At 43.3% G+C, this 26616-nt stretch overlaps 1 protein-coding gene across 3 annotated transcripts; it reads left to right on the plus strand.

Moving 5' to 3' along the window:
• Nucleotides 1-13985: 13985 nt before the first annotated feature.
• Nucleotides 13986-26280, plus strand: CREM (cAMP responsive element modulator). 3 transcript variants are annotated; one of them, XR_012320043.1, is made up of 4 exons: nt 13986-14106; nt 17960-18116; nt 23485-24373; nt 24787-26280. XR_012320043.1 is itself a non-coding variant. In XM_073677635.1 (3 exons), the coding sequence occupies exons 1-3, from the start codon at nt 14082-14084 to the stop codon at nt 23627-23629; spliced, it is 327 nt and encodes a 108-aa protein (XP_073533736.1). In that variant the 5' UTR covers nt 13986-14081; the 3' UTR covers nt 23630-24639. The 3 variants fall into 3 exon arrangements, 2 of the variants coding, with proteins under 2 accessions (XP_073533736.1, XP_073533737.1); XM_073677635.1 differs by lacking the exon at nt 24787-26280 and having other exon boundaries at nt 23485-24639; XM_073677636.1 differs by lacking the exons at nt 13986-14106; nt 24787-26280 and adding an exon at nt 14326-14544 and having other exon boundaries at nt 23485-24639.
• The last annotated feature ends 336 nt before the right edge of the window (nt 26281-26616 follow it).

Here is a 26616-nt window from a genome sequence, read left to right on the forward strand (position 1 = left end):
GCTATTAGTCCCACTATAGATTAGGCAAAAAAATGCTCCAGTGTGGAGTAAAATATTATATAGTAGACAACGCTACTCCCTAAAAGACATTTTAGACACAATGCAGCCCTTCCGTCTTCAACCTCTTACATTGTAACAATTCAAACCCTTCAAGTAGATATTGGGGTAATTACATATCTGCTGTGTATGCTTGGTATATGGTGATATGTGTATATATGTTGTGTCATAGAATCATAGAATCATAGAATGGTAGAGTTGGAGGGGACCTCCTGGGTCATCTGGTCCAACCCCCTGCTCAAAGCAGGATTCACTAAATCATCTCAGACAGATGTCTGTCCAGCCTCTGTTTGAAGACGTCCATTGAAGGGGAACTCACCACCTCTCGTGGCAGCCTGTTCCACTCATTAATCACCCTAACTGTCAAAAAGTTTTTTCTAATATCTAATCTGTGTCTCCTCCCATTTAGTTTCATCCCATTGCTTCTAGTCTTTCCTTGTGCAAATGAGAATAAAGATGATCCTTCTACAATGTGACAGCCCTTGACATATTTGTAGACAGCTATTAAGTCTCCTCTCAGTCTTCTTTTTTGCAAACTAAACATTCCCAAATCCTGCAACCGTTCCTTATAGGACATGGTTTGCAGACCGGTCACCATTCTGGTCGCTCTTCTCTGAACTTGCTCCAGTTTGTCTATGTCTTTTTTAAAATGTGGTGCCCAAAACTGTACACAGTATTCCAGATGAGGTCTGACCAAAGAGGAGTAAAGACCGATAATGACTTCACGTGATCTAGACTGTATGCTTCTGTTAATACATCCCAGAATTGTATTTGCCTTTTTTGCTGCTGCATCACACTGTTGACTCATGTTCAGTCTATGATCTATTAGTATACCTAAGTCTTTTTCACATGTACTGTTGCTTAGCTCTATTCCTCCCATTCTGTATATGCTTTTTTCATTTTTATTGCCCAGATGTAGTACTTTGCATTTTTCCCTGTTAAAAACCATTCTGTTGGTTGCTGCCCACTGCTCCAGTTTATTTAGGTCTTTTTGAATCCTCTCTCTCTTCTCTAGTATTAGCTATCCCTCCTAGCTTTGTGTCATCAGCAAATTTAATCAGTTTACCCTCAATTCCTTCATCTAAATCATTGATAAAGATGTTGAACAATACAGGTCCCAGGACGGAGCCCTGTGGTACCCCACTTGAGACATTCATCCAGCTGGATGTGAAGCCATTTACAACCACCCTTTGAGTCCGATCACTAAGCCAGTTATGAATCCACCTAACAGTTGCCTGGTCCATTGCATACTTGGTCATTTTTTCAATAAGGATGGTGTGAGATACTTTGTCAAATGCTTTGCTGAAGTCAAGATATACTATATCTACAGCATTTCCCTGATCCACCCAGTCAGTGATTCTGTCATAGAAGGAAATTAAGTTAGTCTGGCATGACTTGTTAGTTACAAACCCATGCTGACTCTGGTTAATCACTTCATTCTTATCCAGGTACTTACATACATGTTGTTTAATAATTTGTTCAAAGATCTTTCCTGGTATAGAAGTCAGACTCACCGGCCTATAGTTCCCTGGGTCCACCTTCTTCCCCTTTTTGAAGATAGGAACAACATTTGCTCTTCTCCAGTCTTCTGGGACTTCTCCTGTTCTCCAAGAATTTTCAAAGATTATGGAGAGTGGTTCTAAAATTTCTTCTACGATCTCCTTCAGTACTCTGGGGTGTAATTCATCTGGACCTGGAGACTTGAACTCATTTATGTTAGCTAAATATTCCCTCACAATCTTTCTGTTTACAGATAACTTGGATTCCTCTATTCCTTTAAAAGGACAGTGAAGATCAGTTGATGTTACATTTTCTTTCTGAGAGAAAACAGATGCAAAATAGGAGTTAAAAAGTTCGGCCTTCTCAACATCCTCTTTTACCATTTCTCCATTTTCATCCTGTAAAAATTCTATAGCATCTTTGACTTTTCTTTTACTTTTGACATACCCCCAAAATCCTTTTTTATTGCTTTTGACATCTCTTGCAAGCCTTAATTCATTGTCAGCTTTAGCTAACCTGATACGTGCCCTGCAGGATCTGCAGACTGCATTATAATCTTCTTTAGATATGCCTCCCTCTTTCCATTTAATAAACATTTCTTTCTTTCTTTTTAGCATGTGTTTAAGTTCTGTGTTCATCCATCCTGGTTTCCTTAAATGCTTCCCATTCTTCCTACTTTTCGGGATTGTTAACGATTGTGCTTTGAGAATCTCATTTTTAAAAATTTCCCATCCTTCCTGGACATTTTTGTCCTTAAGGACATCCAGCCATTGGATCCCTCCTATTCTCTTTCTGAGTCTCTTAAAATCTGCCTTTCTAAAATCTAACCTTGAAGTTTGAGTCTTCACATGTCTTCCTCCTCTAGTTATCCAAAATTTTATAATAGCATGATCGCTGCCTCCTAGGGTCCCAGCCACCTTTACCTCCTCAACCATTTCCTCCCTGTTTATAAGGATTAGATCCAAAGTAGCAGATCCCCTTGTTTTCTCCCCTACCTTTTGGAAGATAAAGTTGTCAGCAAGAGAGGATAAGAATTTGCTTGACCTGTTAGTTTTACTTGAGAGAGATTCCCAACAAATGTCTGGATAGTTGAAATCTCCCATGACCACTACGTCATATTTTTTGGAGAACTTGGTCATTTGATACATAAAGAGTTCATCCATATCTTCAGCTTGCCCAGGTGGCCTGTAGTAAATGCCTACAATGGTGTCCTTTCCGTTGTTCTCTCCTTGTATTCTTACCCAAACAGTTTCCACAGAACTCCCAGTCTCTGAAGCTTCAATCTCTGTGCAGATATATGCTTTTCTAACATACAATGCGACACCTCCTCCTCGTTTATCAAGTCTGTTTCTTGCAAATAAGTTGTATCCTTTTAGCCTTGTATTCCAATCATGTGTATCGTCCCACCAAGTTTCAGTGATTCCAATGACATCATATTTCTTTTCCTGCGTTAGTAGTTCCAATTCTCCTTGTTTGTTGCCCATGCTTTGTGCATTTGTATAAAAAACATTTTAGTTTGTGATTGGTTTCTCTTCCTCCCATATTTTTATTACTTAGATTTTTTTGTCTTTGTTCTTCCTTTCCACTTCCAGTAGCAGAGATCTCAATAGTATTTGTCAGCTGTATGGCTTTTTCTGGCTTTTTGCTTCCCTTCCCACATTGTTCTAGTTTAAAGCTCTTCTGATGAGTGTAGCAAGGCGACTTCCAAATACATGTTTTCCAGTCTTCGTAAGGTGCACCCCATCTCTAGCAACTAGTCTATCGTATAGGTAATTCATTCCGTGATCCAGAAATCCAAATCCTTGTTGACGGCACCATCGACGTAGCCAGTTGTTCACCTGTAGAATCTTATTCCACCTCATTGTTCCACCTCATTGTCGCAGAAGAGCATCGGCTGTAATACACAGCTGACGCCCTCTGCAGATGGTGCAGGTACAGCTTCTGTGCTCGCACCATCTCAACACTATGTATTTACATGTCTCCCAACCAGGCTCGGACTGGCCCACGGAGGAACAGTTAAATCCTCCGCAGGGCCCCACACGCCATCTATATAAACACTATGTACAGACAATGGCAGCATCTCATCATTCCGTTAATTCGTTAATTAACTACCCAATATGTTATTATATGGAACAGTGGTCCCCAACCTTTCTTAGCCAAATAGCCACATTCAGCTCTGACAGATGATCACGAGCCACATCCAGGGCCGGGGAGTGCTGGGCTTCCTACAGGTATCTCCTGTTCATAATGATTCCCAGGCTATTTAGCTGTCTGTCTGTCTCTTGTCTCTGTCAGTTGTAGCTTTGTGTGTGCTTAGCTCTGGGTCCAATTCTCTGATCGTGTTGCCGGACCTAGGATTTGTTGTGACTACTCGTGTGTGTTATCCCTTTTGCGTATGACGCTCTCTGACCTCAGGTACCTTACCCCGGACTTGGCCTGACTATTCGTTTGTCTTATCCCCTTATCTTGTCGTACCTTCCTGCCATTTGGACCCCGGACTGTTACTTGACCACGTTTTTGTATTGCTCCTCCATACTACGAGCCCTCCTGGTATCTGACTTCGGACCTCCTGACTACCCTGTATCATGACTTGTACGTGAGTAGTGACTCAATGTCAAAAAGCATATATTTGTTTTTACCCTGAGCCACACGCTAGCCATGCCCAGTTCTTTTTTTGCGGAACCTAAACAGAAATGGTGTTCTCTCATAGTATGATACCGCTTTGCTGGCCCTGACACAATTTGATGAGTCCCCACACAGTATGATGCCCATCTACATGGTATGATGCCCCAAAGATACACATTGCATTCCCCTCCCACCGAAAGATGCCCCCAGATTTTGCATTCCTTCCACAATGTGATGCTCCTAAGTACCCCAAACACATTATGTTGTCCACAAAGTTCACCCCCATGCCCAGTATAATAGTATATTATACTCACCCCCTCTCCTTTCCCATGATAAGTTGGGTACATCTGCAGGTCTGCTCCGGTCTGTGTTGTGTGTGACTCAGTGCTTTCTAATGACATCATTGCGCCTGCTGCTGTGTGCCTCAGACAGTGCAGTGGGGCACAGACTGAATGGTGGAGCAGGGAGTTGACAGCTCCCTACTTCACCATGCATTCAACTGCTTCTGTGTCTGGAGGATGCAGATACATATGAAATAAAGACAAGCTGATGACCTTCTGGGACAACATGCCCTGCTGCATCTGGTGAGATGAGGAGGTATGCATTCACAGCACTCGGCGCTAACCGCATAGCTGTAGTGCTGTGAATATATGGTTGATGGTGCTAAGGGATAAGAAAAACAAATGTGTGGTGCTGCAAAATCCTCCTTGGGCAGCTCTCCGAGTCTGATATATGATATCTCTGGAAATAATGGGCATAAATCAGAAGTGTAATGTATGAGTTTAAAGCAAATACTCTGCTGCCAAGCTTCCTTTTTTTTTAAATTGGCAGCTACTTACCTTTGAAATGGTACAGAACCGCTAACTACTTGGTGCTCATTATAGTCTATGCATATGACGCGCCCCCTGGGCCTGTGCTGTGCAGGGGGATACCCGGAGCCGGATCGCTGGGGGTTGTAGTCTCCGTGTGGCGGTGACCCGGTCCGTGCCCAGGGTGGTCAAACCAGTGGCAGTCTTAATGTATAGCAAATGTCCGACTACGCCACCCGTGGATTGCGGTCAGTGGGGACCGCCGCTGCGCTGCAGACCGCTGAGGCTGATGTTGTTTGCGCAGCTGAGTATGGGATGACTCCCCACGGGAGAAGTATTGCCTCAGGGCAGCTAATGTGGATGATGGTGGTGATGGTGTGAGCGTCCCAGTACTAATGGTGCTGGTGCGGCGAGGAATCACAGAGACGTGCAGTTGCAGTTTTCAATGCTTTACTCACAGTTCTTTATCAGGTCACTTGTGCGCAGTTAGGACCGCCCGAGTCATGCTGCGTCCACCAGGCAAGGGACTCGACCAACTCCCAGGCAACTCCAGAGTGTGGCACAGAACTCCCTTCTCTTTCCTTTCTCCGGCCGTCCCCACCAGTGACCCACCTTTGTCCAGCTCCCTCGGGCCTTCTGTTGGCGAAACCTTTCTCCGGTTTCCCTGACCCTATACAGTATGCCTTTCTGGTGGATGTAGTGAGGGGTCGCACCAAGATGTGGTAACAACCTCCGGTCTTTGGCTGAGGAATCTGTTGCCTCCACCAATTTGGGTTCCGGTACCCTGTTCTGCCAACCCTTCACCCAGTATCTCCTCTGGGCATATGGGGTTCCTTCTGTCCTCGTGTCTCTGGGCCTTTCTCTGTGTTCCTTGCTTCCTTTCTCCTCTGTTCCAGTTCCTTTCCTACTTTCCTTTCTGTTCCTTCTTCTCTCTCTCTCTCTCAGGCTCCAGCCTCCTGACAAGGCCTGCCTGCAGAGCAGAGCCCATGCAGGGGCTCTGCTTCCTGTCTTCTCCTCAGACTGTCTAGTGGGAGCACCGTTGAGCTGTCCCTCGGAAATGGGGTGTGTGTGGTGCATGCAGCTTACTGAGTCCTGGTCCACACTCCATCCTTACCCGGGAGTGGAATACCGCACCTCTGGTTCGAGGTGCAATACCCCTGTAGCAGCCGAGCCCTCGGGGTGCTACACATACCTCCCCACTCTGGAAGGTGCACGTCCCTGGCCACACTCCAATCCACGCCCATTTACCATTTCTTTTTCCCAGGGCCAACTCCAGGTTTTCGCGTCCCCGAGTGAAAGAGTACCACGGATTCATGATGCATAGATAGGGCAGAGAAATATAGGAATAGTACAAGTCCAAAGATTTCACTGACTTCTTTCATTACATAAGTGATATCTATTGTAAATTCTACAATTGCTCAAAAACCGACGAATCCTTGAAGCGCACAGTGCAGACCGGACAATATAGTCCTCCATACAGTATTATGGGCACCACATAGTCCACCATACAGTATTATGGGCCCCATATAATGCTCCATACAGAATAATGGGCCCCATATAATGCTCCATATAGAATAATGGACCCCATACATTGCTCCATACAGAATAAAGGATCCCATATAATGCTCCATACAGAATAATGGACCCCATATAATGCTCCATACAGAATAATGGACCTCATATAATGCTCATACAGAATAATGGACCCCATATAATGCTCCATACAGAATAATGGACCCCATATAATGCTCCATACAGAATAATGGACCCCATATACCGCTCCATATAGAATAATGGACCCCATATAATGCTCCATACAGAATAATGAACCCCATATATTGCTCCATATAGAATAATGGGCCCCATATAATGCTCCATACAGAATAATGGACCCCATATATTGCTCCATACAGAATAATGGGCCCCATATAATGCTGCATATAGAATAATGGGCCCCATATAATGCTGCATACAGAATAATGGGCCCCATATAATGCTCGATACAGAATAATAGGCCCCATATAATGCTCCATACAGAATAATGGACCCCATATATTGCTCCATACAGAATAATGGGCCCCATATAATGCTGCATATAGAATAATGGGCCCCATATAATGCTGCATACAGAATAATGGGCCCCATATAATGCTCCATACAGAATAATGGACCCCATATATTGCTCTATACAGAATAATGGGCACCATATAATGCTGCATATAGAATAATGGGCCCCATATAATGCTGCATACAGAATAATGGGCCCATATAATGCTGCATACAGAATAATGGACCCAATATAATGCTCCATACAGTATGGGACCCATATATTGCTCCATTCAGTATGGGCCCCATATGTAGCCACATACAGTATGGCCCCCATATATAAAAGAAATCACATACTCACCTCTCCTCGCTGGCGGCAGGTCAGGACTCTTCAGTGTCTTCCCGCACTCTGCACTGTTAGAGTAGAGGGTGCAGTGTAGTGATGTCAGCACGCCCTCTGCCTTGACATGTCACAGAGTCAGGAGATGCGGAGGAACGGGGAAAGGTAAGTTACTATGGTAAGTGCCGTGGCCCTGAAGAAGCGGCGGCCCACTCGCAGGCGCTGGGACCAGGCTCTCCCAACTCACCGGGCCCATAGCATGTTGGAGTCCCCGACGGCGTGTGGGCCCCCCGCTTCCTCAGGGCCCCGGCACTTGCCGGGAGAACACCTGTGCCGTGATGGGACATGGGACTGAGTCCTCAAATCGGGACAGTCCCACCGAATACGGGACGGTTGTGGTCCAATAGACGTCTGCTCCTATTTTAAAGCTGTTACTTGCTTCAAAAATAAAATCCAGTGTCAGAGGAAGCGGACGATCGTCTGGATGATTCAGCACAATGCACAATGGATTGTGTAATGTGTAATGAGCAGAAGGTAAAAGATGTAACCAGATGAGATCACAAACATGGGTACTCCATTAGTGGCTTCAACATACCTTCTGTAATTATGGCCAAAAATTTTAATCTTGGTCTCATCAGACTTTAACACTTTTCCCCCATGCTTTTGCCAGACTTCTTGTAGATTTTGGCAAAACAAAGCCGACTTGGATGTTTTTCTTCGTAAGAAAAGCCTTCCATCTTGCCACCTTACCTCACAGGCCTGACACATGAAGAATATGGGATATTGTTGTCACATGCAGTACAAAACCAGTACTTGACCGAAATTCCTGCAGCGCCTTTAATGTTTCTGTGGGCCTTCTGGCCGCCTCCCTGACCCATTTTTTTTCTTGTATTTTCATCAATTTTTTAGGAAAGTCCAATTCAGTGTTCCATTATATATATAATGTTTTGGAAATGATTTGTACCCTTCTCCTGACTCATAACTTTTAACAATGAGATCCCTTTGCTGTCTTGTAAGTGGTTTACAGACCATGGCTTTTGCTGTAAAATGCAACTGTCATACTAGGTATGAGAAGAACCCAGAGTACGATGATGGGAAAAGGGGGGAAGCCCAGCAACTAGGGAAAGGGGGAGTGGAGACCCCCTAAGCTGGTCTAACACCACCCTGACTCACCTATCTTCCCTAAATAGGTTCCACACCTATCGCCGAGCAGGATACCTTATCCCTGCCTGACCCTAGAACTAGGCCCTAGGTAGGGAGGGAGAGGGGTGGGCACTAGTCAGCCCCACTGCAACTAAAAAAACAAACAGGGAAACAGACATGGGGATACACTTATCTTTGAGAATACACCAGAGAGATCATGACTACACTCCACAAAGGAACTCCAAGAAGAATCTAGCCGTCTGCTAGAACTCCAGGCCTGAACAGAGGAATATACTTCTATCACCAGCAACTCTCTGGAGAAACTGAGTGTATTTAAAGATCCAGCAAGGGTGTGTTAATTAGTAGCAAAAGGTGGAGATCACCGCTGGGTCCTAGAGAGGGAGGTATGATGAAAGGATCAAGAAGGAGTCTACAAGGCCAAGCGCAGCGACCTTCTACAGCTGGATCCAGAATGACTGTCTGCTAAACCTGACACACCCGTGACAGCTGCTAAAAAAATGGCAGGAAAATCCTACTAGAACAGCAAAACTTTATATGAGATTAATCAGAATTACTGTAAATGAGGGCAGCCGTGTGCTGACTACCATGTAACATAAAATTAAATGTGATTGGCTAATTGTGAACACATTCACAAACCTAATTATAAGAGGGTGTTCACACTTATGCAACCACATTATTTTAGTCTTGTTATTTTTATTTTCCTATCTAAATGATTTCAGTTTGTTTCTCAGTGAATTTGTACAGATTATGGGAGATATTAAAAGTGGAAAAAACCCTGAAAAGATTTTTCTTGGAATGATTTTTTTCACATGACAAAAAACAGGCATTTTAACAGGGGTGTGTAGACTTTTCACATCCACTGTACATCTATTAGGGATGAGAACTGCCTAAATGTCTGCTCATCTGCACAGTCTCTGAAGCTGCTACAACCACTGGTGCCTTGTTTCGCTTATCTCTTATTACTTGATAAGGTTAGAAATTTCTCCCATATTTAAAGGGAACCTGTCTTGTTGCACAGCCTGGCATAAAGAAGGAGAAGCGGAGCAGAATGATCTATCGGTTTGTTGGAAAAGATTCAGTATAACTTGTATTTTATTCATTGCAGTCCCTGGTGTTTGTATGCATAGGAGTCCAGTGGGCGGTCCTACTAGTGATTGACAGCTATCTCTCTGCAGAGTTGTCAAGTATATTATGCACATCCTTGAACTTACATGAATACTGTAAATGTAATTTCACAGTAGAATGGCTGACGTTAACACACTTGTGATGTCATAGCAGCATGCCTGACTGATATTCATTTGTGTCACTACACTAGTTTACCTGACTGATACCCACTTGTGTTGTCACCGAGCTAACCTTATAGAAACTCACGTGTGATGTCACCGAGCAAACCTTAAAGAAACTCACATGTGATGTCACTGAGTTAACCTTATAGAAACTCCCTTGTGATGTCACTGAGCTAACCTTACAGAAACTACCTTGTGATGTCACCGAGCTAACCTTATAGAAACTCACTTGTGATGTCACAGAGCTTATCTTATAGAAACTCCCTTGTGATGTAACAGAGCTAACCTTATAGAAATTCACATGTGATGTCACAGAGCTAACCTTATAAAAACTCCCTTGTGATGTCACAGAGCTAACCTTATAGAAACTCCCTTGTGATGTCACCGAGCTAACCTTATAGAAACTCACATTTGACGTCACTGAGCTAACCTTACAGAAACTCCCTTGTGATGTCACTGAGCTAACCTTACAGAAACTCCCTTCTGATGTCACTGAGCTAACCTTACAGAAACTCCCTTGTGATGTCACCAAGCTAACCTTATAGAAACTCACTTGTGATGTCACAGAGCTTATCTTATAGAATCTCCCTTGTGATGTCACCAAGCTAACCTTATAGAAACTCACGTTTGACGTCACTGAGCTAACCTTATAGAAACTCTCTTGTGATGTCACAGAGCTTATCTTATAGAAACTCCCTTATGATGTCACAGAGCTAACCTTACAGAAACTCCCTTGTGATGTCACAGAGCTAACCTTATAGAAACTCACTTGTGATGTCACAGAGCTTATCTTATAGAAACTCCCTTGTGATGTCACAGAGCTAACCTTATAGAAACTCCCTTGTGATGTCACAGATCTAACCTTATAGAATCTCCCTTGTGATGTCACCAAGCTAACCTTATAGAAACTCACGTTTGACGTCACTGAGCTAACCTTATAGAAACTCCCTTGTGATGTCACAGAGCTTATCTTATTGAAACTCCCTTGTGATGTCACAGAGCTTATCTTATAGAAACTCCCTTGTGATGTCACAGAGCTTATCTTATAGAAACTCCCTTGTGATGTCACAGAGCTAACCTTATAGAAACTCACTTGTGATGTCATAGAGCTTATCTTATAGAAACTCCCTTGTGATGTCACAGAGCTAACCTTATAGAAACTCCCTTGTGATGTCACAGAGCTAACCTTATAGAAACTCACGTTTGACATCACTGAGCTAACCTTATAGAAACTCACGTTTGACATCACTGAGCTAACCTTATAGAAACTCACGTTTGACGTCACTGAGCTAACCTTATAGAAACTCCCTTGTGATGTCACAGAGCTTATCTTATAGAAACTCCCTTGTGATGTCACAGAGCTAACCTTGTAGAAACTCTCTTGTGATGTCACTGAGCTAACCTTCTAGAAACTCTCTTGTGATGTCACCGAGCTAACTTCTAGAAACTCCCTTGTGATGTCACCGAGCTAACCTTCTAGAAACTCCCTTGTGATGTCACCGAGCTAACCTTCTAGAAACTCCCTTGTGATGTCACCGAGCTAACCTTCTAGAAACTCCTTTGTGATGTCACCGAGGTAACCTTCTAGAAACTCTCTTGTGATGTCACCGAGCTAACCTTCTAGAAACTCCCTTGTGATGTCACCGAGCTAACCTTCTAGAAACTCCCTTGTGATGTCACCGTGCTAACCTTCTAAAAACTCCCTTGTGATGTCACTGAGGTAACCTTCTAGAAACTCTCTTGTGATGTCACTGAGCTAACCTTCTAGAAACTCCCTTGTGATGTCACTGAGCTAACCTTATAGAAACTCCCTTGTGATGTCACCGAGCTAACCTTCTAGAAACTCCCTTGTGATGTCACCGAGCTAACCTTCTAGAAACTCCCTTGTGATGTCACCCAGCTAACCTTCTAGAAACTCCCTTGTGATGTCACTGAGCTAACCTTCTAGAAATTCCCTTGTGATGTCACCGAGCTAACCTTCTAGAAACTCCCTTGTGATGTCACCGAGCTAACCTTCTAGAAACTCCCTTGTGATGTCACCCAGCTAACCTTCTAGAAACTCCCTTGTGATGTCACCGTGCTAACCTTCTAAAAACTCCCTTGTGATGTCACCGAGCTAACCTTCTAGAAACTCCCTTGTGATGTCACCCAGCTAACCTTCTAGAAACTCTCTTGTGATGTCACTGAGCTAACCTTCTAGAAACTCCCTTGCGATGTCACTGAGCTAACCTTCTAGAAACTCCCTTGCGATGTCACCGAGCTAACCTTCTAGAAACTCCCTTGTGATGTCACCGAGCTAACCTTCTAGAAACTCCCTTGTGATGTCACCGAGCTAACCTTCTAGAAACTCCCTTGTGATGTCACTGAGCTAACCTTATAAAAACTCCCTTGTGATGTCACAGAGCTAATCTTATAGAAACTGCCTTGTGATGTCACCAAGCTAACCTTCTAGAAACTCCCTTGTGATGTCACCGAGCTAACCTTATAGAAACTCCCTTGTGATGTCACAGAGCTAACCTTATAGAAACTGCCTTATGATGTCACAAAGCTAACCTTCTAGAAACTCCCTTGTGATGTCACTGAGCTAACCTTCTAGAAACTCTCTTGTGATGTCACCAAGCTAACCTTATAGAAACTCCCTTGTGATGTCACAGAGCTAACCTTATAGAAACTGCCTTATGATGTCACCAAGCTAACCTTCTAGAAACTCCCTTGTGATGTCACTGAGCTAACCTTCTTGAAACTCCCTTGTGATGTCACAGAGCTAACCTTATAAAAACTCCCTTGTGATGTCACAGAGCTAACCTTATAGAAACTGCCTTGTGATGTCACCAAGCTAACCTTCTAGAAACTCCCTTGTGATGTCACCGAGCTAACCTTATAGAAACTCCCTTGTGATGTCACAGAGCTAACCTTCTAGAAACTGCCTTGTGATGTCACCAAGCTAACCTTCTAGAAACTCCCTTGTGATGTCACCGAGCTAACCTTCTAGAAACTCCCTTGTGATGTCACCGAGCTAACTTTCTAGAAACTCCCTTGTGATGTCACCGAGCTAACCTTCTAGAAACTGCCTTGTGATGTCACTGAGCTAACCTTATAAAAACTCCCTTGTGATGTCACAGAGCTAACCTTATAGAAACTGCCTTGTGATGTCACCAAGCTAACCTTCTAGAAACTCCCTTGTGATGTCACCGAGCTAACCTTATAGAAACTCCCTTGTGATGTCACAGAGCTAACCTTATAGAAACTGCCTTGTGATGTCACCAAGCTAACCTTCTAGAAACTCCCTTGTGATGTCACTGAGCTAACCTTCTAGAAACTCTCTTGTGATGTCACTGAGCTAACCTTATAAAAACTCCCTTGTGATGTCACAGAGCTAACCTTATAGAAACTGCCTTGTGATGTCACCAAGCTAACCTTCTAGAAACTCCCTTGTGATGTCACTGAGCTAACCTTCTAGAAACTCTCTTGTGATGTCACTGAGCTAACCTTATAAAAACTCCCTTGTGATGTCACAGAGCTAACCTTATAGAAACTGCCTTGTGATGTCACCAAGCTAACCTTATAGAAACTCCCTTGTGATGTCACTGAGCTAACCTTATAGAAACTCCCTTGTGATGTCACCAAGCTAACCTTATAGAAACTCTCTTGTGATGTCACTGAGCTAACCTTATAGAAACTCCCTTGAGATGTCACTGCACAGCAGCTCACCTGACTGAAACTTTCTTATGATGTCACAGCAGCTCACCTGCTCACAGCTAGCCCCTACTGCAGTCCCCCGTGTCTGCCTTGTTTGTGCACCTACGGCGCCACCAATACACTGAATATTAAAGTATTGCATTGTACAAGTGATCGCAGAGTCATGTCCCCTAGACGGAACAATAAAAAATGTAAAAAAAAACACTGAAAATATTAAAATATATATAAAAGTTCATATCTCTCTTCCCTTTAACCAGAAAATAAATTATATCTAATAAAAATTAACTTTCCAAATTATTTATTAATTACACTGCTCTGATAGTAGCTGTGTTCTGTGAATGTTTCCATCTGGACTATGACGACACTGTGACGTCATCACCAGAAATCGTCGGCACTCCATGTCCCTCCTATCAGCGCTGCCTGTGAGTAATAAATAACACTCCTCACCCCTGCTATTCTGTGCGGTGACGTCACGATGATGTCATCAGCTGCACACATTAATAGGCGGCGGCGGCGGCACTGACAGCAAAGACACAGCTGCAGCACTGCGGGGACATGGCAGTGACCAGAGATGACTACGGTAAGTATCAGTCATGTCCGGAGACTACTACTCCCAGCATGCCGCCTCCAGTAGTTCTCCGGAGACCCACACTGACTTGTCTCAGCGGTCACCTTCATGTAACCCGTGCCAGTGGCACTACAACTCCCAGCATCGGCAGCCACCGGTGACCGGGCTGTGGATGAGCAGAGCTGTGCGAGTGTCCAGGGAGCGGAGGGGGAGCAGCCCCGGCTGTCAGCTGCTGCCCGGCCCCTCCCCTCTGACGGAGCCGCTGACGTCATGAGATTTCCTGGAATCTGGTTACAGCCGGGGAAGTGGAAATGTCACACTAAACAAGATGCACATTGACGTCAGCACCGAGCCGCGTCATCATCATCATCATCAGCAGCAGAGCCGGGCACAGCCAGCCGCCCCGGTGCACCGAGCGCTGCGGGACCGACCGTGCCGGGAACATGTGGGGTGAGTGCGGCACCGAGCCGGAGGCCGGCAGCCCAGACTGTGGTGGATGGTGCTGGGAAGCCGGGAAGTGGGTGTGTGTGTATATATGTGTATACTGTATGTATGTATGTGTGTGTATATGTACCTGTGTGTGTATACTACATGTATGTATGTATGTATGTGTGTGTATGTGTATGTGTGTGTGTGTATATGCACCTGTATGTATATAAGTAAAGAAAAACGAGTGGCCATCATTACTTTAAGAAATGAAGGTCAGTCAGTGCGAAAAATTGGGCAAACTTTGAATGGGTCCCCAAGTGCAGTTGCAAAAACCCTCAAGCGCTACAAAGAAACTGGCTCACATGAGGACCGCCCCAGGAAAGGAAGACCAAGAGTCACCTCTGCTTCTGAGGATAAGTTTATCCGAGTCACCAGCCTCAGAAATCGCAGGTTAACAGCAGCTCAGATTAGAGACCAGGTCAATGCCACACAGAGTTCTAGCAGCAGACACATCTCTACAACAACTGTTAAGAGGAGACTTTGTGCAGCAGGCCTTCATGATAAAATAGCTGCTAGGAAACCACTGCTAAGGACAAGCAACAAGCAGAAGAGACTTGTTTGGGCTAAAGAACACAAGGAATCGACATTAGACCAGTGGAAATCTGTGCTTTGGTCTGATGAGTCCAAATTTGAGATCTTTGGTTCCAACCACCGTGTCTTTGTGCGACGCAGAAAAGGTGAACGGATGGACTCTACATGCCTGGTTCCCACCGTGAAGCATGGAGGAGGAGGTGTGATGGTGTGGGGGTGCTTTGCTGGTGACACTGTTGGGGATTTATTCAAAATTGAAGGCAAAAGGGCCAACAAGTGCTAAGCATCTCTGGGAACTCCTTCAAGATTGTTGGAAGACCATTTCCGGTGACTACCTCTTGAAGCTCATCAAGAGAATGCCAAGAGTGTGCAAAGCAGTCATCAAAGCAAAAGGTGGCTACTTTGAAGAACCTAGAATATAAGACATATTTTCAGTTGTTTCACACTTTTTTGTTAAGTATATAATTCCACATGTGTTAATTCATAGTTTTGATGCCTTCAGTGTGAATGTATAATTTTCATAGTCATGAAAATACAGAAAAATCTTTAAATGAGAAGGTGTGTCCAAACTTTTGGTCTGTACTGTATATATGTATACTATATGTGTGTTTATATGGTTATACTGTATGTACGTGTGTGTGTATACTGTATGTATACATACCTGTACTTTGTATCTGTATTTGTGTATACTGTGTATCTGTACCTGTATCTGTCTATATGTGTATATGTACCTGTATGTCTGTATATTGTATGTACCTGTGTGAATATGTATCTGTATTATGTATCTGTCTGTATGTGGTACTGAGAGAAACTTGGAAACTGCACATTAGTGTCTACTACATACAGTATATAGATTTGTGTAATATATCCACATACAGTATATGCTTGTTTGTTTATAATGTGCATATATTATATATGTAGATATATACGGTATATACCATATGTTTATAGATACACATGGAAATATGTCTGTGTATATTGTATTTACATACAATATATCTGTGTGTTTGTGTACAGTGTGTGTGAATAATATTAGTATAGGTGTGTGTATCTACATACAGTATATGTGTTTGTATACGGTGTGTGTGTATGTGTATATATATATATATATATATATATATGTATGTATATATATATATATATATATATATATATATATATATATATATATATATATATATATATATATATATATATATATATATATATATATATATATATACACACACATAGTATGTTTATCTACATACAGCAGGCTCAGACTGGCCCACAGGAGGACTGGTGTATTCCCCGGTGGGCCCCTGTGCAGGAGAAGCCACTTGCCCCCTTATATGAGCCGTACTTGGCCAAATACATCGGATTCTCTATGTGCAGATAAAAGCAGCATCTGATATTCATCCAACAAACTATATGGTTTATTAACATACAGAAGAGAGACATTTGTGAATAAGGGTAATGTAATATTTACATGCAGTTGAACAGTGGCCCCCAGTATATGTATAATATTACACACTCACTTATGGCGATATAAACCCATGGCCTTGCCCGTAGGCTTTTAGGTATTTCACCCACTCTGGCACTTTGGCCTCTCGCTCCACTAGATCGCGGGGCATAGCCCTGTATCCATATTCTAGCTATATAGCTTTTTCCACAAGTAGCTCTCTGCCCTCGCAGCCCTCTTGTTCTTCCTTTGTGATCTCCTGACTTGTGCTGTCACATATGTATAAATAATAACGGTTTTGACGGGTCTCAATGGCCGTGGGAACGATCAAGCTCTTGTGATCAAGGTCACAACTAGACTGCATTACTCATGGAGGTGTAATAAGGGAGGAGGCGGAATGACGTCACAACCTCTAGCGCTGAGATAACTATATATCTTTTACGTATTGTAAGTGCAAAGTGCCTTTAACTATTGGAGCACCGGAGTGCCAATACCTCTGCCTTAGGAAAATAAAATGCTAGTAGCTTCATCATAGAGGACGAGGACAGGGACTCTAGTGCTACCTATTAGAGGCAGCCATCCCAAAACTCAATATTAACCCTTTAACAAGAACCTTCCCACATAACTTAGAATAAGAAGCCAAACTCCATTTGCAGGCGCATGTTTCTGGGGTTTTGCCACTCATCAGTGCAAAGCAGGAGGTCTGATTTGGCTGGATGAGAGGCCTACGATAGGGGGGGGGTCTAAGGGGTAACGTTTCCCCTTGTGGAGAGCGTGAAGCCGTCATTCCATCATTACAAGGGGAAAATAAATCTGACATGTGAATGACGCCTTAGACTTTTCTATAAAGTCTTTAATTATTTGGACTCAATTTAAAGGGGTTTGACCGCTTTAACAAATAAGTTATTCCTCCAAGTTCTCAAGATCTCTGCTTGCTGTTCAGCAGGGACCATTTTTGTTTCTGTGTCAGGTCGTGGTCGCATAGTGTTACTGTAAGGAGCCATGCACCCCAATGATTTAACCCTAAAGAAGTACAAGCGGAGATCTTGGAAAAAGACGAGAGTTTAATGCTGAAAGCTTTTCATTCTCCAATGGATAATGTCTATTTGCTGAGTCGCACCTGTAAATCTTTCCCGTCTGGGGAGCTCGTCCTGGCGGATTCCCGAGTGATGACATCACGTATTTCCTGTTGATTCGGATGAGCGAGCTTTGTTACATATGACATCATCAGGTGGTGCGGGGGAGGGGTACAATAACGTGGCTGTGTAGTAATGGGCAGTTGTAATATAATGTATACTGATTTGAGAAGTATAAAAATACACCTATATTAGGGACAGTACATTTCTCCAAAACAGACCTGATTAAATGTCTATTAATGAGAATTTGTTATTTTGTACATTGCAGCTGCCACTGGAGAGATGCCAGCACACCAGATCCATACGCCGGGCTCTGGACTGCCTCAGGGAATAGTTGTGGCAGCCTCATCCACAGACCTGCATATCCCTCAGCAGTTGGCGGAGGAGGTAACGCGGAAGCGAGAGCTGCGACTAATGAAAAACAGGTAATTAACTGCATAAAGTAAACTTAAAGGGGCACTCCAGGTCTAATGAGTGATTACTTATTGGTGCTAACTACTGGATCAGTCGGGGGTCTGACTCCTGAAACCACTAATGGGGACTTGTGCCCCCTCCCTATTGGATCAGACTGGTGGTCGAGTATCTTTGCTGTCCCTCCAATCCCAGTTTATGGGACTGATGGAGGTAGCAGAGTAGAAACAGTAGCCCCCCATTCTGTTCATCAGTTGGGGGTCTTAGTGGTCAAACCTTCGCAGGTCTAGTAGTTATAATCTGAATACCCCTCTAAGGTAGATTTAATTTGGCCAGTGTTATGGAGCCGGACATGCCCCCAAAGTTAAAGAAGCACCCCCGTTCATGCAAAATTTAATTTTTTTATTCCCTAAACCAGTGGAAATGTTAGTGCAGTGTCAGTGTGCTAATATAGTCACTGACCGCCATCTTTTCCAGTATCCAGCGCAGCGCAGCTCCTCTACTGAGTCATGTGACGAAGATTCAGACTGTCTGGATCACACTACACTCTATGTGTGAGCCGGAGGTCTGTTTTACAGTGTAAGTCTATGGGGCTTCGTACTGACACTCCGTAGGGTCACACAGAGACCGCAGTGTGATCCAGAGAGTCTGAATCGCTGTCACGCGACTCAGAAGATGAGCGGAGCTGGAAGCCGGAAAAGACAGCCATCGGTGAGTATATTAACACACTCTCACCTACCCAAATCAGATCTCATACTTTGCACTGATGAGGGGCAATACCCCGAAACACCGTGTCTACAAATTGAGATTCTGGTTTGGCTTTTATCCTAAGTCATATTGCACGACTCGTTAAAGCAGGGTTCCCCAACTCCAGTCCTCAAGGCCCACCAACAGGTCATGTTTTCAGGATTTCCTTAGTATTGCACAGGTGATGGAATTATTGCCTGTGCAGGTGATGCAATTATCACCTGTGTAATACTAAGGAAATCCTGAAAACACGACCTGTTGGTGGGCCTTGAGGACTGGAGTTGGGGAACCCTGCGTTAAAGGGTCGATATTTACTTGTAGGATTGATACTTCCAATAGGTGGCGCTAGAGTTCAAGTCTGAAGAGACAATTTGCATAGTAACACACTGACACTGCCCTACACTAACATTTACACATGTTCAAGGAGTCCTCAAACTAACAGGAGTGCTTCTTTAACCAGTGCTGTGCCGCAGCAACATGAAAACCAAGCAGTGCCATCATGAGCCTTGTAGCTCATATATCAAATACTGTTTTGGTATCAAGTGTTCATCATGGCCAGAATAAATGTTTGCTGTGCTCTGTAGTTACTGCACTCTAGGCGAAACGTCTAGCGATCCATAACTTTGGCCAAAATTTTATCTTTCGCTGTTTGTCCTCCAGCATTACACTTTAAATGCTCCTTTCCATTATGTAACCCTTGTTCTTCTGCTTTCCTAGCTGTCGCTGCTCTGCCTGCTGTGCGTGCTACTGCTCAATAAGAGGACGGGTGATAGCAGCTAGCAGAGTTCCTGCCAAACTGCACATCCATCTAATTCCCATGCATTTATTCCTTGCTTCAGGCTGCACATTATCCTTTACCTCCATTGGATCTTCGTTTTCTACCCTCCATCAATCTGAACAGTACACACATGTTACCGTGACCCTTTTCTGCACATGGCAGTATTGTCTGTAGATCTATATCCGGATGTGTCCATAATCATTGGGGCCGTCATAAGTGCAGGCTGGTGACATACAATCACAGAACATTAGGAGAGGTGCAGCTGTGAACATCATTTCTTAGCCTTATAAACCCAATAAATCCCATAAAATGTTCCTTATTTCAGATTTTAACTTTTAGGGTACGCTCACACATACCCTAAGGTCATTGTGAAGGGAGGGGGAGGAGGTGAGCTGCGACTTCATCTATTGTGATTGATGACTCCGGTGTTAGGCAGCATCTGATATCATTTTAATCCTGTCAGTGATGATAGTGAGACTGCTGAAAACTATTTTATTAGGTTGGAGTATTCCTGAGGGAAAAGTGCAAGCCATAATAAATATAGAACATTTCACCCTTTCTGGTCAAAACTTTTGCATGTCAAAAGTTTCATACAATACTAGGTGCCCATTAAAGTGTTTTTCCTTTTAATCAATATAATATAAATGTTTCATAAGATGTCGCTGACCACTGGATATCTTAAATATGGTTAATTAGGGCAGAAGTATCTAGAAAGCAGTATGTTAGATGGGCACTGTCATAGTATGATGTTATTGGTCCTGGTGGCCCAGTGTCTTTGGACAAGAAGGATCCTTTCCAATGTCATGATATAGTTGATGGTAATGCTACAGCCATGGTCATAACCAAAGGGTTCACATCTGCAAATCTGCAGCCTGGTTTTCATTAAACCTTAATGCTAAATTTCGATGCTTCAGGTTGGGACTGTGGGTTGCGTCTTCGGCTCAGAGGGCTCAGCTGCGGCCCCTCCTCCCCTTCTGTTGCATTAATTTGAATTTCGGGTTGGTGCCGTCTTAGCTGTGGGCGGCGCTCTCGCTGGTGGCGGTCTTCATGAAAATGGCGTCAGCGCATTGGCAGATCGACCTCCTGCGGTCTTCAGGAAAATGGCGCCAGAGGTGGCGCACGCGCAGAATGAGATCTCGGCTCAAAGAGTGAACATATGTAGAAGCAAGTCATTTTGCAGAGAAATGCATGTGTTCATTCTTTCGAACGTTTAGTTATCGCTTTTTTAAGGTTGAATACGCTTAAAATAAAGACGACGTGTGACTTGTAGAACAATCCTCCCTGGGAAAAAGGATGCAATTTATAAGTAAAACTAGTGCCACCTATAGATGACTACTCAAGTTTAAAGGGGTTTTCCAAGATCCAAACATTGATGACCTATCCTCAAAAGAAGTGACCAATATCAAATTAGTGGGGGCCTAGCGTCGCTTCCCTGCACCCCAACTGATCCGCTGATTGAAGAAGCTGCTTTTCACCAGAACCTCCACAGCGCCGTGCCTTGTGTAGTGGCCATGAGTGGTACTGCAGCTCTTTCTCAATTCAAGTGAATCAGTTCATTGTAGAATCGGCCCCCTACTGATCTGATAGTGATGACCTATCCTTAAACTCTGTAATCAATATTGAAGTTCCCAAAAATAAACATTTAAAATCAGATTTCCCCCTCCCCCACACGCCTTGACTCAGGTTATGAGAAATGGTTTTATGACTCGCTTTTGCAAAAATTTGGCTTCATTCATATGTCTCTTAAGTGTTTTTCATGATCTTTTTGCTGGTTTTATCTCATCTAATCTCATGTGTGACCTTTTTTAGGCCTGATCTAGTTTATATCTTTTGTGCTTCTCCTCTTTGCATGCAGTTTGTCTTGCTTCTGTTGCAATCATGCTGATTTTTGTGCTTTTCGGCTGGAAATCTCCACGACATCACGGCCATGATTTCTTTTTGCTTCTATACATTGATCTGGTGTTTGTTAACCTGTTTTTACGCTGTCTCGTTGCTTGGTGCATCGCTATCCTATTGCTATTAACTGCTCGTTGCTTGGTGCATTGTTATCCTATTGCTATTACCTGCGATTTTCTTGGTGCATTGCTATGCTATTGCTAGTACCTGCTCGTTGCATCGCCATCCTATTGCTATTACCTGCTCGTTGTTTGGTGCATCGCCATCCTATTGCTATTACCTGCTTGTTGCATCGCCATCCTATTGCTATTACCTGCTCGTTGCTTGTTGCATCGCCATCCTATTGCTATTACCTGCTGGTTGCTTGGTGCATCGCCATCCTATTGCTATTACCTGCTGGTTGCTTGGTGCATCGCCATCCTATTGCTATTACCTGCTGGTTGCTTGGTGCATCACCATCCTATTGCTATTACCTGCTGGTTGCTTGGTGCATCGCCATCCTATTGCTATTACCTGCTGGTTGCTTGGTGCATCGCCATCCTATTGCTGTTACCTGCTGGTTGCTTAATGCATCGACATCCTATTGCTATTACCTGCTGGTTGCTTGGTGCATCGCCATCCTATTGCTATTACCTGCTGGTTGCTTGGTGCATCGCCATCCTATTGCTATTACCTGCTGGTTGCTTGGTGCATCGCCATCCTATTGCTGTTACCTGCTGGTTGCTTAATGCATCGACATCCTATTGCTATTACCTGATGGTTGCTTGGTGCATCGCCATCCTATTGCTATTACCTGCTGGTTGCTTGGTGCATCGCCATCCTATTGCTATTACCTGCTGGTTGCTTGGTGCATCGCCATCCTATTGCTATTACCTGCTAGTTGCTTGGTGCATCGCCATCCTATTGCTATTACCTGCTGGTTGCTTGGTGCATCGCCATCCTATTGCTATTACCTGCTGGTTGCTTGGTGCATCGCCATCCTATTGCTATTACCTGCTGGTTGCTTAGTGCATCGCCATCCTATTGCTATTACCTGCTGGTTGCTTGGTGCATCGCCATCCTATTGCTATTACCTGCTGGTTGCTTAATGCATCGACATCCTATTGCTATTACCTGCTGGTTGCTTGGTGCATCGCCATCCTATTGCTATTACCTGCTGGTTGCTTGGTGCATCGCCATCCTATTGCTATTACCTGCTGGTTGCTTGGTGCATCGCCATCCTATTGCTGTTACCTGCTGGTTGCTTAATGCATCGACATCCTATTGCTATTACCTGATGGTTGCTTGGTGCATCGCCATCCTATTGCTATTACCTGCTGGTTGCTTGGTGCATCGCCATCCTATTGCTATTACCTGCTGGTTGCTTGGTGCATCGCCATCCTATTGCTATTACCTGCTAGTTGCTTGGTGCATCGCCATCCTATTGCTATTACCTGCTGGTTGCTTGGTGCATCGCCATCCTATTGCTATTACCTGCTGGTTGCTTGGTGCATCGCCATCCTATTGCTATTACCTGCTGGTTGCTTGGTGCATCGCCATCCTATTGCTATTACCTGCTGGTTGCTTGGTGCATCGCCATCCTATTGCTATTACCTGCTGGTTGCTTAGTGCATCGCCATCCTATTGCTATTACCTGCTGGTTGCTTGGTGCATCGCCATCCTATTGCTATTACCTGCTGGTTGCTTGGTGCATCGCCATCCTATTGCTATTACCTGCTGGTTGCTTGGTGCATCGCCATCCTATTGCTATTACCTGCTGGTTGCTTGGTGCATCGCCATCCTATTGCTATTACCTGCTGGTTGCTTGGTGCATCGCCATCCTATTGCTATTACCTGCTGGTTGCTTGGTGCATCGCCATCCTATTGCTATTATTGCATGGGCAGTGTGAAGGTGGAGGCCGCCACTCGTGTTTCTCAACATGGCTGGTTTGCCATAGTTATGTCTTTTATGTTGGTCCTAGGGAAGCCGCTCGGGAGTGTCGTAAAAAGAAGAAAGAATACGTGAAGTGTCTTGAGAATCGTGTGGCTGTACTTGAGAACCAAAACAAGACTCTGATTGAGGAACTCAAAGCCCTCAAAGATCTATATTGTCATAAAGTGGAATAACTTTTTTTGGGGGGGCTTTGGACTTGGATAAAGGCGTTGGCCTAAGCGGTTGCATTACGGACTCCAAGGTGGACTGTGATGAGTCTGGGATTGAAGTCCTATTCATTTAGGTTTCCAACAAATCAGGAGTGTAAATGACAATATGAATAATTTTATTTCTTTGTAAGATATTGTATTTTATATAATCGCATGCGCCAATATTATTATTATTTTTTTTTTTGGTATTTTGCCTTTCACCGCTTGTAGAGAAGCAGCGAAAGCGTGTCGACTCAGGAGGAAAGAGTACATAAGATGTCTGGAGAACCACAACGCCATTCTGGAAGGACATATCCAGGAGCTGACGCAGGAGCTGGAAATTTATAGAACTCTATATTCTCTCAGCGCAAATATAACAACCTCATGAAGTTACTCTGACATTCCTAAAATATAGCTCTACTTTGTCACAAATCAGCCTCTTTGTATATCTTTTATAGCAAATGGGAAAATCGCCCCCCCAAAAAAATTCCAAAAAACCTGTATGTATATATTGTGTTGTTATAGATAAGGTAGCTTTTTCACACATTTTACATGCCGTGATATGAATTGTGAATAATTGAATATATATTTTTTTCTTTTTAGCAATTTTTAAAGTCAATTTTTTTAAAACTGCATTGTGATCCCACAGTTTACCTCAGGAAGAAACCTTTGTAGAATATGGTTAACACTATTTTTTTTCATGTATGTCTGTCCGTAAGCTTGCAGAAAGTGAGTATGAATATTTTATTTTTTTTTATTTTTAATATTGTATTCCTGTCATAATTACTAGTGGTAGATTATGTTTTCTTACCATTTCCTTTAAAATATGTACCGGTATGTGGTTTCCATCTATGCTCCTTGTGTCTTACCATGTGCTTTTTTTTTTCCAACTTTTTTTTTTTTTGCTTTATTTTATTTTATTTTTTTGATGTACCACTCTTCATAATGCCTTGCATATTATGTATTAAAAAGAAAATTATTCGGAGGACTTTAAACCTGCATTCAGAGATCTTGAAGGTGTGAAATTAGTTCTACAGAAGATTGTTATAGGCTTATTATTATTATTATTATTTTGGGTAAATTCTAGATACTATAGAGTACACTACCTCCCTATACTGCACAGGCTTTTTTTTTTTTTTTAGGGTCAACCTTATCATACAACTACAATTGTAAGGAAATTCTCTCCTCAAGCTTCAAGATGAAATTGTACAAAACGGGTAGAAAGTACAGAAAAGCAAGATGGAAAGAGAAAATTGCTGCCACATTTGTCATTCTTTTACTCCTCTATGCGCTGCTGCTCCTGGCTGGTTTGAACTGTTAAAAAGGGGTCATTGGACCTCCAGTCTCACGATGGAGGGGGTCACAGAAATGGGATCCTTATCTATCAGACCTAGTAGAAATCCCTCCGGGCAATACTTGTTTTTAAAAAGGGAACCTAGCACCAGATCCATGCTGCCAAACCACGGGTAGCATGAATCAATTGGTTGCACGCTTGTAGCTAGGTATTTTTTTTTTACTTTGAAATATTTCGACATAGTTTGAAAAGCTGGTCAAGTACTATAACGATTATACAGGTATCTGGAAAGATAAAGAGCGCAATAGGGCCATATACAGGTTAAAAAGAAGATCAAAGGCAGAGGAAATGCTCAACTGGCGGGTTTGTGAAAGACACAACCCCTGTGTTAGTTTGGAAAAGGTGTAGGCTGCTGCAGATCCACAATGGTATACCATGTAGAAGCTGGAGAAAAAGTAGGGGTAAATCCGCGCTGTCAACGGTATCAAATGTAGAGCGAGAACTTAGAAATACAAATGCAGTTTTTATTCGACGCGTTTCGAAGCACACCACAGTGGTTTGTCCTGAGGAAGAAGCAGGTGTGCTTCTAAACGCGTCGAATAAAAACCGCATTTCAATTTCTAAGTTCTCGCTCTACATTTGATACCGTTAAAGTGGGGGTAAATCCGCGCTTCTTTCTCCAGCTCCTACATGGTCAAGAACCATAGGAATAGGCAATATTAGTCGGTGACGGTCGGGGGCAGTGCTTGCTCTAAGTGATTGACAGGTCACCTGTCAATCAACTAGAATGATGCAGGAAGAAACCAGCCGAGGGTCCAGCACTGGACTAGTCTGGCCTCTACCTTGGGTTTGAAAAGCCAACTGGGGACTATGTTTTCTGTGAAACACCGGAGCTTTTCCGAGAAAAACATACCTGACTGCAACCCCCCTGCCAGGCTTTGATTCATGCCCAGTGTTTGGGCAGCCTGAATGGAGTCACTTCTCGAAAAAGGCAGGGTATGTGATCTGGTCTGCATTACTTGTACAGTTTTCAGATGGATTTCAATAATTCAAGTGAGATGCCCTTGACTTAAACTGAGGGTCCACCAGGCTTTCAGATATAATAATTATAATTCCGATCTAATATTACAATTCGATTGCTTCTTAGACGATCCTGCTGGCTATATCCGGTTTCACAATTCCTTTTCCAGCATTTTTCGGGTGTAGCTTAACCTTGACCATCTCTAAGGTATCCCTCCCAGTAGAGGAGCAATAGCTCCCAAGTGCAACTGCAACTTCTTTATTCCCCTGTAGTTATGGTGCTGTTCACTCTTTTCATAATTAAAAATTTGCTAATAAAGAATATTATGTTTCTTTAGTTTTAATGTTCAGTTTAAGGAGCTCTAAACAGTGAAACCATACTGTATCTTCTTTATAGCATTAACCGATAATGTTCAGGAGAACACCACACTAAGGCTAGGTTCATGTTGGGTTTTTTCAGCGTCACAAATCTGAAGCAAAACCCAACTCTGGCAGGAGATCATCCTCGTCAAAAACGCAGGTTTTGCTGTGTTTTTTCAGCGTTTTTTTTCACTGTCCTTTTGTCCCTTTATGCATGTACATAAAGTTCAGTGGAAAAAAAAATCTTATTCTGGTTTTGGCATAGTGGGGGAGGTGAATTTTTCAGGAATACTTTGGA

The sequence above is a fragment of the Phyllobates terribilis genome, unplaced genomic scaffold (assembly GCF_046119375.1).
Source record: "Phyllobates terribilis strain yellow unplaced genomic scaffold, ASM4611937v1 Scaffold_4__5_contigs__length_816908805, whole genome shotgun sequence".
NCBI lineage: Eukaryota > Metazoa > Chordata > Amphibia > Anura > Dendrobatidae > Phyllobates > Phyllobates terribilis.